The following is a 15286-nucleotide window of genomic DNA, read 5'->3' as shown; positions in this document are numbered from 1 at the left end:
TGAACACGGTGGAATGGTTGTGAAATGGTGAAAACAACAAATTACCAGAGACATGCTGGAAAGAGGCAATGAATTCTCTCTTCCTTCTCTCTCTCCATTCCCCGCCCCCCGACCTTCCCTCCATTACTTTTAAGAAATCATCATAGAATGTCTCATCCATGCCAGGACTTGCACTGAGGGCTGGGTATTCAGAGATGAACAAAAGTCCAAAGTCCAGGGGCTCCTGGGTGGCTCAGTGGGTTAAGACTCTGCCTTCGGCTTAGGGTCCTGGGATGGAGCCCTGCATTGGGTTCTCTGCTCAGTGGGGAGCCTGCTTCCCCACCCCTTTCTCTGCCTGCCTCTTTGCCTACTTGTGATCTCTCTCTGTCAAAAAAAAAAAAAAAAAAGAAGTCCAAAGTCCAAATTCTCTTACAGGTCACAGTCTTGTAGGGAGAGGACAATTTGCAAGGAAACAACCACCATAATTTATACCAATAGATGCTATAAGAAAGAAACCAGGTGTACCCATGGGGATAAAAATATATGTTTATAAAAAATTTAAAAAAATTGAAAAAAAAAATAAATTAAAAAAGAAAGAAAGAAAGAAACCAGGGGTGCCTGGGTGTCTCAGTGGGTTAAGCCTCTGCCTTTGGCTCAGGTCATGATCTCAGGGTCTTGGGATTGAGCCCGGCATCAGGCTCTCTACTCAGCAGGAAGCCTGCTTCTCCCTCTCTCTCTGCCTGCCTACTTGTGATCTCTCTCTCTCTCTGTGTCAAATAAATAAATAAAATCTTTAAAAAAGAAAAGAAAGAAACCAGCAAGCCCTGCCAGAGATGGACCAGGAATAGTGATGGTCAGGAGTGGCTTTTCAAAGGAGATGACATCTGAGCTGAGTTTTGAAGGAGCAAGTGTACCAGTGAAGAGGTCTGAATAGGGGGGAAGAGGTTACACAAAGATTATGAATTGAAGATGAGCTCTACTCATGGCACCTAGTGAATACTTCAGGAATATTTACCCAGGAGGAAAGTCTGAAAGAAGACTTGCTGTGTTCCAAAGAAAACTTACCTGTAACCTGCCACGTCATGAGAATTTTCATCTCAGGGTCATCTCCCTATACTCTCCTCCATTAGTGCATTCGCTGGGGTAGGAGTAACAGTAGGGTCAAGACTGAGACCAGCACTCACTGCTCTTTATTTCCATAGCTGCTGGCTGAATATAGACCGAGGGTTCATCTGGAGTTTCCTGGGGCCAGTCTGTGCCATCATCATGGTAAGAAAATCGCTTGACGCCGTATGTTTTGGTGCAGGAACAAGGAGACCCAGGGGGATCAGGGAGTGCCAGTGGAATTTGCATAACTGAGGTCACTTATTTTTCTCAAACATTCTCCCTTCTGATCCCTGTTTCTTGAGATTTCCAAATTAGAGTGTAATTTCTTTGACTTGTGTTTTTTTTTTTTTTCCTTCTCTGCCAACATGCAAATCCCCTAGAGGGGATAGATCTCTGGAAGAACAGATAATCTTATCTGTCCTTTGTGTTTCAGTGAGAATGAGTCTGTTGATGTCTTCTGAGGTTAGACATTGAATAAGAAAAAAAAAGGGGAGAAAGAAATTAAGAGTATTTGATGGTCAGGGAGGAGAAGAAAACTGAGGGTTGAAAGCAAAGGGAAGCCTAGAGTTGTTTTTTTCCCCCAGCTTTATTGTGGTGTAACTGACAAATAAAAATTGCATATATTTAAGATGTGAAACTTGATGTTTTGACTTATATATATATATACATCATGAAATATTCACAATCAAGCTAATGAACATATTTATCACCTCACATAGTTACTGTTTTTCTTTCTTTTTTTTTCTTTTTTATGTGGTGAGATCGCTTAAGATCTGCCCTTTTTTCCTTTTTCTTTTTCTTTATTATTATTTTTATTTTATTTAATTTTTATTATGTTATGTTAGTCATCATACAATATGTCATTAGTTTTTGATATAGTATTCCAAGATTCATTGTTTATGTATAACACCCAGTGATCCATGCAATATGTGACCTCCTTAACACCTATCATGAAGCCAACCCACCCTCTACCCCCGCCCTTCTAAAACCCTCAGTTTGTTTTTCAGAGTCCACAGTCTCTCAAGGCTTGTCTTCCCCTCTGATTTCCCCCTCTTCATTTTCCCTTCCTTCTCCTAATGCCCTCTATGTTATTCCTTACGTTCCATAAGGAAGTGAAACCATATGATAATTGACTTTCTCTGCTTGACTTATTTCACTCAGCATAATCTCCTCCAGTCCCATTCATGTTGATACAAAAGTTGGGTATTCATCCTTTCTTATGACTCAGTAATATTCCATTGTGTATATGGACCATATCTTTATACATTCATCTGTTGAAGGGCATCTCAGCTCTTTCCATAGTTTGGCTATTGTGGACATTGTTGCTATGAACACTGGGATGCTAAGATCTGCCCTTTTAGTAAATTTCAAATATACAATACAGTATTGTTAACTGTAGTCACCACACTATACATAAGATCTCTAGAACTTATTCACCTTGTGTAACTGTGGACCAACATCTTCCCTTGTCCACTCCCCAGCCCTAGCACCCACTGTTCTACTCTCTGGGAACCTAGGGGTGTTATCCACTGTCTTCTTGCCTTCTTACCTCCAACCCAGATTCAACAGTCCTACAAGCTGATGTTTCTTCTGACTCTCACTCATGGTGGCTTTTTTCCTTGTGTCACTTATAATTGTTCATTGTGAGCTCCTATCCCACTGATCTAAATCTTGGGAATTCTTGAGACTGTATTCCTCCAGATGGGTTTTGCTCTGACTTCTGTAAGACCTGGGAGGTGGGGTGGGGTGGGTACGTATTAGCTTCCTAGGTCTACCATAACAAAGCATCACAAACAAAGTGGCTTAGAACAACAGAATTATATTGTCTCACAGCTCTGGAGGCCAGAAGTATAAAACCAAGAGGTCATCAGGGCCATGTCCTCTCTGAAGGCTCAAGGGAAGGATCCATTCCAGTTTTCTATCCAAAAAGACTGGTAACCTCAGGAGTTTCTTGGCTTATAGAAGTTGGTCCTCTCTCTGTGCTTGACTGTGTCTGTGTCCAAATTTCCCTGTGTTATAAGGTCATGTGGGACTAGGGCCCAACCTGTGACTCATTTTAATTTGCTCACCTCTGGTAAAGACCCTAAACCCAAATAAGATCACGTTCTGAGGTCCTGGGGGTTAGGTCTTCAACAATTCAACTGAGGCAGGGCGCCAATCTTGATTCTCACTTTCCATATGCATACAGTGAAACTTAGTGGTGATCACCCAGATGAGAACCAGCAAGGGCTATTTATTGCTATAGTGAGGGAGTCAGTCACCATCACTTGCACTTTGCAGAGATTCAAAAGCAGGCAGAAGAGTGGGAAAGTTTTATAGGGATAAAAAAGGGAAAGCTTCAGTTGTGCCCTAAGCAGAGGCTGTAGGCTTTGGGACCCTAAAGGCAAGCTAACTCAAAGCAGGGCATCTTCTGTGAATGCTTAGGGGAGCATTTTGGCTTTCTACTTTTGGTTCTAAATTGGAAGTGAGGGCAGAAATTAGGGAGGCTGTCAGTTACCAATCAAGAGTCGGTTGCTTAGGGTCGACTGCTTCCTGGAGTGTTTACTGCAGACTTTGAGTCTTTCACAGGTAGGTGGTCTGGCCATTGTCTATTCGTATACCCAATCTCTCAGTCCTTTCTGCTTCACTTTGTAGATCAATTCCATCCTCCTGACTTGGACACTGTGTGTCCTGAGGCAGAAGCTTTCCAGTGTCAATTCTGAAGTCTCAACATTCAAAGACACCAGGTACAGAACCTCCTTTCTTTTCTCTCCTTTTCCAATCTCCCTCATCTTCCCCACAAACATTCACGGAGTAGCTTTCATATGCCTGGTCCTGTGCACAGGACAGAAGAGCACAGTGTCTGGATTTGGGGTCTCAAATGTCAGGTCTGCCACTTGTAAGCTGCGTGACCTTAACCAAGTTACATAACCTGTCTAAAACTGTCTCCTTATCTGTACACTAGGGATGCTAACATTGTCCACTTCATCTGGCTTATGAAACAGTAACACAGTTACCAAGAAGAGTGTTTCCTATGTTGAAACTATTAATATATTTTCTAACTCATCTACTGTACACAATGATATGTGCATATTTGCAAAACAGAATATTGCCATCTATTTTATATTTGTAATGATTTTTTTTCCTCTTAATGTCATGAATATTTTTCAATTTAACTAGACATTCTTTGACAGTATCGTTTTTTGGTAAAACATTTCAGTGTAAGAATGCAGCACAGCTTACTTAAGTCATTCCTTATTCATGGAACATTCATGTTGTTTCTGATTTCTTGGGGCAAGTTGGGCTATTATAAACAATGCAGTTTTTAATACCCTTGTAGATAGATCCTTTTCCATGTTGGTGGTTGTTGGATCATAACAGTAGGCATAAAACTGCCTCAGTCAGATGGAAGGTTGGATTGTCACACTTTCAACATATATTGCAAATTGTTTTCCAGAAAATTTATTTCCATTTGCAAGAGTGCTTGTTTACCTACAGCTTTGCCAACACCAGAATATATCATTTTTGTTGTGTCTTTTTGCTGATTTAATAGGTGAAAGATTCTACCATATTATGTTAGTTTTGTATATATTATTTTATCTTACAGATGTGGGACATTTTCACACTTTTTTTTAATCCTTTTTTAAAGATTTTATTTATTTATTTGTCAGAGAGAGAGAGTGAGCACATGCAGACAGAATGGCAGGAAGAGACAGAGAGAGAAGCAGGCTCCCTGCTGAGCAAGGAGCCCGATGTGGGACTTGATCCCAGGACGCTAGGATCATGGCCTGAGCTGAAGGCAGCCGCTTAACCAATTGAGCCACCCAGGTGTCCCACATTTTCATACTTTTATAGGCCATTTGTGTTTCTTAACTTCATCACTCAACTAATCCCTTTTTTTAAAAAAAGATTTTATTTATTTATTTGAGAGAGAGGGCACAAGCAGTGGGGGGAGGGGCAGAGGGGGAGGGAGAAGCAGACTCCCTGATCAGGGAGTCTGATGAGACAGGTTCCATCTCAGCACCCTAACATCATGACCTGAGCCAAAGGCAGCCACTTAACTGATTGAGCCACCCAGGCACCCCTCAACTAATCTTCATCTTAAGAAACTACCAAAGTCAGACATTGTCTAGGTTTTATTGTCAGGAGCCATATGATGTCCTTTGCTTATTTTCCTATCAGTATCTAATCCCTCATCTATCTTAAATAATTTTTGGAAAAATTTTTGGAAAAACATTTTTAGAAAAAAATTTTTAGAAAATAATTTTTTCAAAAAGTTGATGAAAAAAATTATAAAACAAAGTTAATACATGCAATGCTAAGAAAAATCAAGCAGTGAAAAAGGGAACACATGGAAAGCAATTCCTTCTCTCTTCCCTGACCCCCAGTTCCCCAGATCTCTCCCACCTTAAGAAACCATTATCAGGTTCCTTCCAGGATATTCTATACACACTCACCTTCTATTACATAAATAATTAGATACTATACATATTCTGAACTTCGGGATTTTTCCACATAATAGGTATCTGATTTCATATGAATACTTATGTCTAAAAACAACTAACAAAAATGTTTTTGTGCCAGACATTACTGTAAGCACTCTTAACATTTTGTTAAATTAACATTTAATCTGTAGAACAAGAAATATCACCCTGTAGGAATTGCATTATTGTCCCTATATCAATTTGAGGAAACTGAGGCAGTTTCCACAGGTACCCAGAGCCTGTACGTTTACCCCCATAGTATATGGTCACTCTCATCTCATTTAAAAAAGCGGTTTTATGGGGCAGCTTGGTGTGGCTCAATCAGTAGAGCAGGCAGCTCTTGATCTCAGGGCTGTGAATTAGACCCCCGTGTGGATGTAGAGATTACTTAAAAATAAAATCTTCAAAAAATGTTTTTATTGGAGCACCTGGGTGGCTCAGTGGGTTAAAGCCTTTGCCTTCAGCTGGGGTCATGATCCTAGGATCCTGGGATCGAGACCTACATCAGGCTCTCTGCTTGGTGGGGAGCCTGCTTCCCCTCTCCTTCTGCCTGCCTCTCTGCCTACTTGTGATCTCTCTCTGTGTGTCAAATAAATAAATAAAATTTTAAAAGTGTTTTTATTATTTGCTTTTATTTATTTTTTTGAAAGAAAGAGTACTGAAAATCAGTTTTTAATGCACATTTATCTCCACTTTGGCATTCCACTGCATCTGTGAATTGGCTTAGGTTTTAGTCTCTATAGATGTGCCTAATTCTGAACATTTCCTATAAATGGAATCATATACTCGGTGTCCTTCTGTGACTGGCTTCTCTCACCGACATAATGTCTTCCGAGTTCATCCGCATTATAGCTGATATCAGAATTTCATTCCCTCTTAAGGCTGAGTATCATACCAGGGTATGGATGGGCCAAATATTGTTTATCTCCTCTCAAGTAGATGAACACTGGGGTTGTTTTAGTTGGGGAGGGGATGGGGAACGAATCCTTCATAGGTGTAGGGTTTCTTTTTGGGGTGATAAAAATGTCTTAGAAGTGGCTGGGGATGATGATTGCACAGCATCGGGAGCGTGCTAAGTGTCACTGAATTGCGCACTTTAAGTGGGTAAAATGGTGAGTTTTATATTATGCAAGATTTTCTTCGATTAGAAAAAAATGTCCTTGTATTTCATCCTACGACATTACCGTTCATTTAGCATGTGCTCAGTTCTTGATCTGTATGTCCTTTGAGCATTTTCATCACTATCAACACCATTACATTAAATATATGTGTCCACACGTCCTTGTGGCATGTGTATCTGTAGGCCAACTGCCTTTTAAGTGCCAGCGGGACTTGATTTCCCTGATTCTGGGCTTGGAGATGCCACGGCACCTTTATTTCCACCCAGGTGGTGGGTAAGTGGTGGGGGCACAGTCCATGAGGACAACAGCCACTGCCCAGAGCTTTACTGTCTCCAAATCTTCTCCCCTAGGTTACTGACACTCAAGGCCTTTGCCCAGCTCTTCATCTTGGGATGCTCTTGGGTGTTAGGCCTCTTCCAGATTGGACCCATGGCGAGTATCATGGCCTACCTCTTCACTATCATCAACAGCCTGCAGGGAGCCTTCATCTTCGTCATTCACTGTCTGCTCAACCGCCAGGTGCACAGCATTTGCCCTTCCCAGCCCCAGTCTTCGGGGGGAACATGCCTGTATCAGCCCACATCCCTGCATCTGGGAATAATTCATCTTCTTGTGATGTGTTTTTCCCTCCAGGTACGGGAAGAATACAGGAGATTGTTTACCAAGAAGATCAAACCCAGCTCTGAGACCCAAAGCTCAGGGATATTACTGTCTTCCAACCCCTCCACTTCTAAAACGGTGAGAGACGGTGTGTTTTATGTGGGTTCTGTTCAGATGGAAACACTGCTTCTTAGCAACACCAGATGCCACTGTGCACTGTGCACTAAGATTCAGTGGTTTAATTAAATAGGAAATTCTTCTTCTTCTCCTTCTTTTTTTCCTGCAAGAATAGAAGCTCAGAGTTAGCTGTTGCTGCTATTGGTTCTGTGAGCTAAATGTGTCCATGTATATTAGCACATTTACTAAAGTGTTGTGTTCAAGAGTTGGGGTTCAGGAGCCAGGCTTCCTGGGCTAAATCCCAGCTTTGCCCCTTAGTAGCTGTGTGAGCTAAACAAGATAGAATCATGACTCATACAGATAGAATGTGAGCATACATTAAATATTTTATTCTACTCGTTAATCAGTGAGGGAGTGAGGTGAATGTTAACTTGGCTCAAAAGAGAATGCACAGAACAGATACATATATTATGTAATATATATAATATATTGTGTAACATGTATCATAGATATCTTATATATTGCATACATTATATACAAATCATGTAATGTTTTATATATTTTGTATAAATGATATATAGTATATATTATATATGTATTATGTAATATATATACATGTCTATACTTTGCATTCTTTTCTGAGCCAGTTAAAACATCTGCCAGGTTCTCTTGTTGATAATTTTATATATAGATAGATAAATATAGATAGAAAGATAGATAGATATTAGAATTATATATATATAATTATAAAGTTACATAATTAGTACATAATTATATATAATACATAAAATTTCATATTATGTATTTAACATGAATTAAATATATATTAACATATGAATTACATGAATTATACTAAACATATTCCTGCAAGAATAGAAGCTCAGAGTTAGCTGTTGCTGCTATTGTTTCTGTTGCTCAGGAGTGTTGTAAAGGATCTAGGTTTTCCCTACTTTTCAGTTTTCATGGTTGCGAGATGGCTGCCATAGCTCCTGACGTCACGACCATGTTGAAGGCAAGAGGGATGGTGCAGAAGTGGCGAAGCTTTCTCCCTTTCCCAGGAAACAAAAGCTTTCCCAGAAACCCCTCAGTGGATTTCCTATTCACTTAGTTTGTCAGAACTGTATCACGTCATGACACATTGTTACAAAGGAATTTGACAAACAAGTATTTGGCTTTTTTGCTTCTAGAGTGGACGCTATCCACAGTGAAGAGGTTGAGAACAGCTTTCAAGTTTGCCATTAGTGCCTGTGGCACTACAGACAAACACACTGCTCACTAGAGACCATCACTGTTAACATTTTAGTGTTTATCCTTCTGGTGTTTGTTGACATATTTCTCTCTCTGTATTTATAAAATCCATGGAATCTCATTTGTAATAATCCTGTTGGTTCTAATTCTGATTTCTCTCTCACAGGGTTAAAGTTCTTTCTTACTTTCAAATATGCCATGAAGCAACATTTGAGGAAATCAGGTGCCTACAGGACCCTACTCTGAAAGGCACAGCTTAAGGCACAGAAGCAGGATCTTCCAGCCCCAGAATGCTCTGGAAAACAAGAACTTTTGTCCCAAATGATCAGTTCATCTTCCGTGTTCTGCTCTTTGAGTTTCTAGAATTTTGTGGAAGTAACAGATCCCAGTGCAATGGCAATACCAAGCTTACCTGGTTGCCATTTTGGTTTCTCCTAAGTTTGTTGGTGCATGGCCAAGCGTGCCTTTCCAGCACCTGTCATGAGCCTGACACAGAGCAGCCCTCAATAAGTGATTTGTCCTATGACTGACTGACTTACTCTTTGACAAAGTCTCCTCTTGCTTTTAAAGAAATGATCAGTAAAACAGTAATGATGGCCCTAGGGGGATGAATAAAAATAAAAAATGGACCTTTTTTTGGTGCAAACACTTAAAACAGTTATGTGGGGGACGCCTGGATGGCTCAGTTGGTTAAGCGGCTGCCTCTGGCTCAGGTCATGATCCCGGGGTCCTGGGATCAAGTCCCGTATTGGGCTCCTTGCTCAGCGGGGAGCCTTCTTCTCTCTCTGCCTCTGCCTGCCACTCTGCTTGCTTGTGCTCTCTTTCTCTCTGACAAATTAAAAATAATAATAATGAAAAAATAGTTATGTGGATGAGTAGAAGTGCTGGATGGAGCAGAATCCCAGCATTTCATGGAGACTGGCAATGCTTGATGACTGCACCCTTTGGAAAGTGTTTTGGTTTCCTGGGACCTTTCAGGGAAGCAACATCTCTCTTCCTTCCAGAAACTCTCTTAGGACTTGGCTAAGGTTCACACTGCTCACAAAGTTATCACCATCCCACCTAGCCTTCCATCCTGCATAAAATCTTGATTGCCAGGGAGAGTAGAGGGAGATGAAACTTTAAAATGAAGATATCCTCTGTGCTTGCTTTGGCAGCACATACACTAAAATTGGAACAATAAAATGCATATATCTTCCCTTCTGTCTTTCTACTTAAAGTGTGGTCCATGGACCAGAAGTATCAGCATCACCTTGTTAGGAAAGTAGGATCTCAGGCCCCACCCCATAATGGCTGAACCAGAACTTGAATTTTTATGAGAGCCCCAGGAGATTTGTGCTGTACACAGGAATGAATGTTCTAGAATCTTCTGGAATATTCTTCTGTGTGTCATGCTGGTAGCAGAACTTGTCTTTATTTTGGTGTTTTGTTTTGTTTTGTTTTTGAGACATAATTTTTGATTTTTTAAATTAATTTAATTTTTTAAATTTTAATTTAATTTAATTTTTAAAAAATATTTTTTCTAGTCTGCTATGGTCACAAAGGATCTCTTAACATTCTTAAGACTGTGACAGAATAAGAAGAATACAATTAATATAGTTTGTGGGAACCTTCTGGGTTCTTGCTCAGTTCTTGCTGTATCCTGTAGAGATTATACTTTATCTCTGCCCAGTATACTGTCACATTAAACAAAATCTCTCTATGTGATTTTGCTCCAGAAGTTCATATCCTGGCAGAGATGTCTAACAGAGAGAAGTTCAATTCAGATTTCCTTTGGCCAGTTTCTTCCTCTTTCACTCCATCAGGTCCAGTTACCCTCACCAAGGTAGGACAGGCCCAGCCTATTCACTGCCCAACCACACAGCCCAAGGTGATCACAAGTATTACAACCGATCACGTCTTTCAAATAGAGGATTGGCCGATCATTACTGGACTCCTTAGTAAATTGAAGTGCAATTTTAAAAGTATAGAATGGTGGCCAAAATATAAAGCATGGTCTTGCTAGGACAGCTCAACTTAGTGGAATACTTGCCCCCACCTGTTATCAAATTCTAGATAGAATTAAAGTCTAAAACGTTAAAATCCAAATATCTTGGCGTGCAAAGAATTAAAAGTCAATAAAGTCTCTTGATTCCTTGTGTTAAAATTAAAAAAAGAAACTCATGAACAAAATTTATCTTGCCTTTCTTATTTGAGTCAGAACTTGTCATTAACCCAGTGAGCCGCCCAGGTGACCCCAGAGCTCATGTTTAAAACCAGAAAGGAAAATATCTTCTTGACTTTTGGACTTTGCATCTGCCATTCCCTCCTCCTAGGATAACTTTCCTCAAAATCCAACTGATTTTTTACCTTTTCTTGAGTATCAGTCATCACTTCCACCAGGGAGCATTCCTTGAATCTCCTGAAGTAGCATTAGATGTTCCTGTGTGTGTCCCTAGGGCTTCATGCTTTCTAACCCTGCATTATAACTTCTCTTTTTCTTAGGCATCTCCAGTGTAGACTGTGAGCTCTACAAGTACAGGGAATTGTATCTAGGAGAGTCTCCATAAATACGTTGAATGAATTAGTAAATGAAAGATTACTCTCCATTTTGAGGATGAGGAAACTGAGGCTCAGAGAGGTTAGGTAACTTTCCCAGCATCACACAGCCATCAGTGACTGAGCTAGGCTGTGGGTTCTTGACCACAGACCTCCTCTTCCAGACCCTGTGCCTCTCTTTCTCCTTTTCTTCCTTTCACCCCAGGAATTCTTAGTTTGGGGATACAGAAGAAAGAAAAAATATTTACTATGAGTCAGCTTACCACCTAAGATGGATTCAGTTAGCTCAGTAATGATCCTGGGTTAGACAGTTGGAGGACAACATTACACTTGATTGATGGAGGCTCAGTCTGTTATTTGTGGCAGCCACAGCCTGAGAGGGAAGCTGACCCACGAGTTCACTTATGATAGCTTGGTTCTCAGTGTTTTGCTTGTGCAGAGAGTTCAATACAAAGTCACAATTCTAAGGAATGGTGACAAAAGACGGCATGGCTCCTACCCATCACAAGTTGTGGTAGATTGATTGCATCGGTGGCCTCAAGAGGGGACTTCCAATTCTCTACACGCCTTCCCTGACACTTTGTGACCTCTTATTGCTCTCACTCAGGCTTGGCCTTGAGACATGCTTTGGTCAGTAGAATGACTCAAAGACAGGGTTTCACAATTGTGTGTGCATGTCTTCTTGCCCCTTACAAGGTTAGTTTTACTTGCCCTCGCATCCCTGCCTCCACCCTGAGACCCTACCCAGCTACCTTGCCAGAGTGGTGTCAGAAACATGGGGGACAGCCATGTCACCCCATTGTACCAGCTGAGGCTGTCCTCCGTCGGCAACCTGTTGGACCTATAGCTGGCCGCAGTCAGGTGAGCGAGCCCAGCTAGTGTGGCCCGGCTGCCCAGCCCAGCCAACTCAGAGACCCAGAAGTGGCAATCAAGTATCCCTATTTTAAGGCAGCGAGTTTCAAGAGTGATTTACTCAGAAGTATTCTTTGTGGTGGTTATAGAGTAACCAATTGATTATCAACATCTTGTATTTAATTGCAACAATTTGGTACATATGAAAAGAAGGACTGGGGTTTTCATTTTCTCTTAGCTATCAGGATCTATAAATTTGTAATACTTAAACTTCTTCCTGATAGAAGACTTACACAAAGGCTTGTCTTTATGATGATGTTACCTGTGGGTCAAAAATACAGTGGCCTTAAGGAACCATATAATTATATCTATATCTCTTTCTATATATATTTAAGGGGACATGCGCTCTCATTTTTAATTTGTTTTTTATTTTTTTAGAGAGAGAGAAAGTAGGGGGAGGGGCAGAGAAAGACAGAGAATCTTAAGCAAGCTCCACACTCACCACAGAGCCTGACTTGGGGCTCAATCTCACGACCCTGAGATCATGACTTGAGCTGAAACCAAGAGTCGGATGATTTTTTTTAAAGATTTTATTTATTTACTTGACAGACAGAGATCACAAGTAGGTAGAGAGGTAGGCAGAGAGAGAGGGGGAAGCAGGCTCCCTGCTGAGCAGAGAGCCCGATGTGGGGCTTGATCCCAGGACCCCGAGATCATGACCTGAGCCGAAGGCAGAGGCTTAACCCACTGAGTCACCCAGATGCCCCAGGAACTCTATATTTCTAAGGTAAGTAAAGGCTGTAGCCTCCACAACAAGAATTTTTCTTACTCTAAACATCAAGCTACCTTTGGTATGGTCCTTTCCCCTGCTACCTCCAGTGCCTCTACTAGAGGGAGAAAAGGGACTCAAAATAAAAACTCCATCATTCTCCAATCCTATAAATATAAAGATCCATTCAATCAAGGAATATTTCTTGACCACCTACAATGTGCTTTCCCCAGAACATTATAATAATTGAAAGAATGTTGAAAAATTGAAGTTAAGGAAATTAGAACTGAAAACATTTCAAGTTTAAATATCTTATTTTTTCCCCAAATCAGAATTTATTAAAATTTTACTTTCTTGGTTTTGATGGCAGTAAACTCAATAATATTTTCAAAATCGAGTTCTAGAAAAAAATTCAGTCTTAAAAAGTACATTAATGGATAATTTAGATAAATGGATAAATTGTCCATATACACCATGGAGTATTATGCCTCCATCAGAAAGCATGAATACCCAACTTTTGTATCAACATGGACGGGACTGGAGGAGATTATGCTGAGTGAAATAAGTCAAGCAGAGAGTCAATTATCATATACTTTTTTGTGGAGCATAAGGAATAACACAGAGAACATTGGGAGAAGGAAAGAAAAGTGAATTGGGGGAAATTGGAGGGGGAGAGAAGCATGAGAGACCAGACTCTGAGAAACAAACTGAGGGTTTGGAGGGGAGGGGATGGGGGGCTGGGAGAGCCTGGTGGTGGGTATTAAGGAGGGCACATATTGCATGGAGCACTGGGAGTGGTGCATAAACAATGAATCTTGGAACATTGAAAATATAAAATTAAATTTAAAAAATAATTTAAAAAATTAAAAGTACATTAAGAAAATATATATAAGGGTACACATTTTTCTTTTTTGCCACAGGGAAAAAATGATGACCTGGCATAGTCCTGGGTATTTCGGATGTTGGGTTTATCATGCATCTTCTTGCATTGATTTTTGATGTTTTGAAATGTTGAATTGACATAGTATTTATCTTGATTACTCAAGGGATTGCCTCTTTTTCTATTGTGTCTGAGGTGGGTGCTTTCTTCTCCCTACCCTTGTGCTGGCCCTGATCATGACCTTTTGGGGGCAGATTTACAGCTAGTTCTTCAGGAAGTAGGACAATCTCCTTGGCACCCTTTGCCTAAAAACAATTATTAGTAACACTGTGTTAGTTGCACCTGCTTACATGTAAAGCGAAAACTAGAGTGTGACATGACAGATGTCTCATGTTACCTGAAGATGACCTAGAGCAGGTATACCTATACTATTCTGAGATCTGTATATATATATATATATATATATATATATATATATATATATATTTTTTTTTTTTTTTTTGCTCTTGTCACATGAACATTTTTTCAACTTCTCAAACCTTTTGAAACTTGTTTTGTTTTGTTTTCATGGCTGCATGGTGGTCTGTGGTATACATGTGTTATAATGTATTTAATCTGAGTTATGTCATCTCCAACTTTTCAGTGTAAACAATGCTGTAAGGGACACTGTGAGCTAAATTTCAAACACTCTACAATTTAAATGCTTTTGAGACCAGTGATAGGTTGTGAATGGGGAGAAGCTTGTATGTCTTGTTTAATGTCTGGTTGCAGAAACACGTAACTCTACCAAAGCTGTCAAAACTTTCTAAACTTCAAATTACTCAAGAGTAATGTGTACTCAAGAGAAGCTTTCCATTATCGGTTCTGAGTCATCTGGTCACCTCCTTGCCTTAACTTTCCATTCCATTGTGTCTAAAGCTATCAACCTTTTATTTGTAATACTCAGCATGTTGAATTATAATCAGATGTTCTTGTGCTTTGTCTTCATTTGTCTCTGTATGCCTATGACCAGCAGAAGACTGGGCTCACACATGGAATCTATAACGTTTGTGGAATGAATGCATTAAGAAAGTGTTGTGCCAGTCTGCTGCACAGTAATAGGACAGGGTTCTGATATCTTCCCTCTGAAGGACGTGTTCTCCTGGTTTTCCAAATCATCTCCTGCTCTTGCCCAGTGACTGAAACAGGGTCCTTTTCCATTTCCAAGCACAACTCCATGATAATTCCATTACAAATATTACTATTTCCAAAATGAAAACTGGTGACTTAGGGAAGTTTCCCTAAAGGCAGAGCCTGAGACAGGGATTTTGGTGCTCATGATTTATTGAGGGAATGTTCTGAGCAAAGAGAAGGTAAGGGAAGCAGGATGTGGTAGGAGAAGATGTGGGTTCAGACAGATCCCACGGTGAGCTCTGGATTGTACCTCAGTGTCTGCCCCCTTTGAGGTGGGTTTCATACCTGTGTCAGTCAGTTAGGACATGGTGCTGCCCTCGTGGTATGGGGGAGGTGTGTTGCAACTCCTGTTCAGCTGGGGCCAATCGGCTGAAGGGACAGCTGGACCAAAAAGAGCTTTAACAGCAGACATCAACAATATTGACTACTTCTCCCCATT

The 15286-nt window shown here is 40.4% G+C and overlaps 1 protein-coding gene across 3 annotated transcripts in view; it reads left to right on the top strand.

Annotated features, from left to right (window-relative positions):
- ADGRE1 (adhesion G protein-coupled receptor E1) overlaps positions 1-9269 on the top strand; it is a 53970-nt gene extending 44701 nt beyond the window's left edge. For all 3 annotated transcript variants that reach the window (XM_044255433.1, XM_044255432.1, XM_044255434.1), the window contains 5 exons: positions 1182-1248; positions 3721-3812; positions 7021-7189; positions 7304-7408; positions 8802-9269. In XM_044255433.1, the coding sequence (XP_044111368.1) occupies positions 1182-1248; positions 3721-3812; positions 7021-7189; positions 7304-7408; positions 8802-8807 (439 nt within the window). In that variant the 3' untranslated portion in view covers positions 8808-9269. The remainder of the gene's footprint in view (positions 1-1181; positions 1249-3720; positions 3813-7020; positions 7190-7303; positions 7409-8801) is intronic.
- Positions 9270-15286: the final 6017 nt, after the last annotated feature.

This window comes from Neovison vison, chromosome 6, assembly GCF_020171115.1.
Source record: "Neovison vison isolate M4711 chromosome 6, ASM_NN_V1, whole genome shotgun sequence".
NCBI lineage: Eukaryota > Metazoa > Chordata > Mammalia > Carnivora > Mustelidae > Neogale > Neogale vison.
The sequence above is the reverse complement of the archived record's forward strand: the minus strand, read 5'-3'. Positions and strand labels throughout refer to the sequence as shown.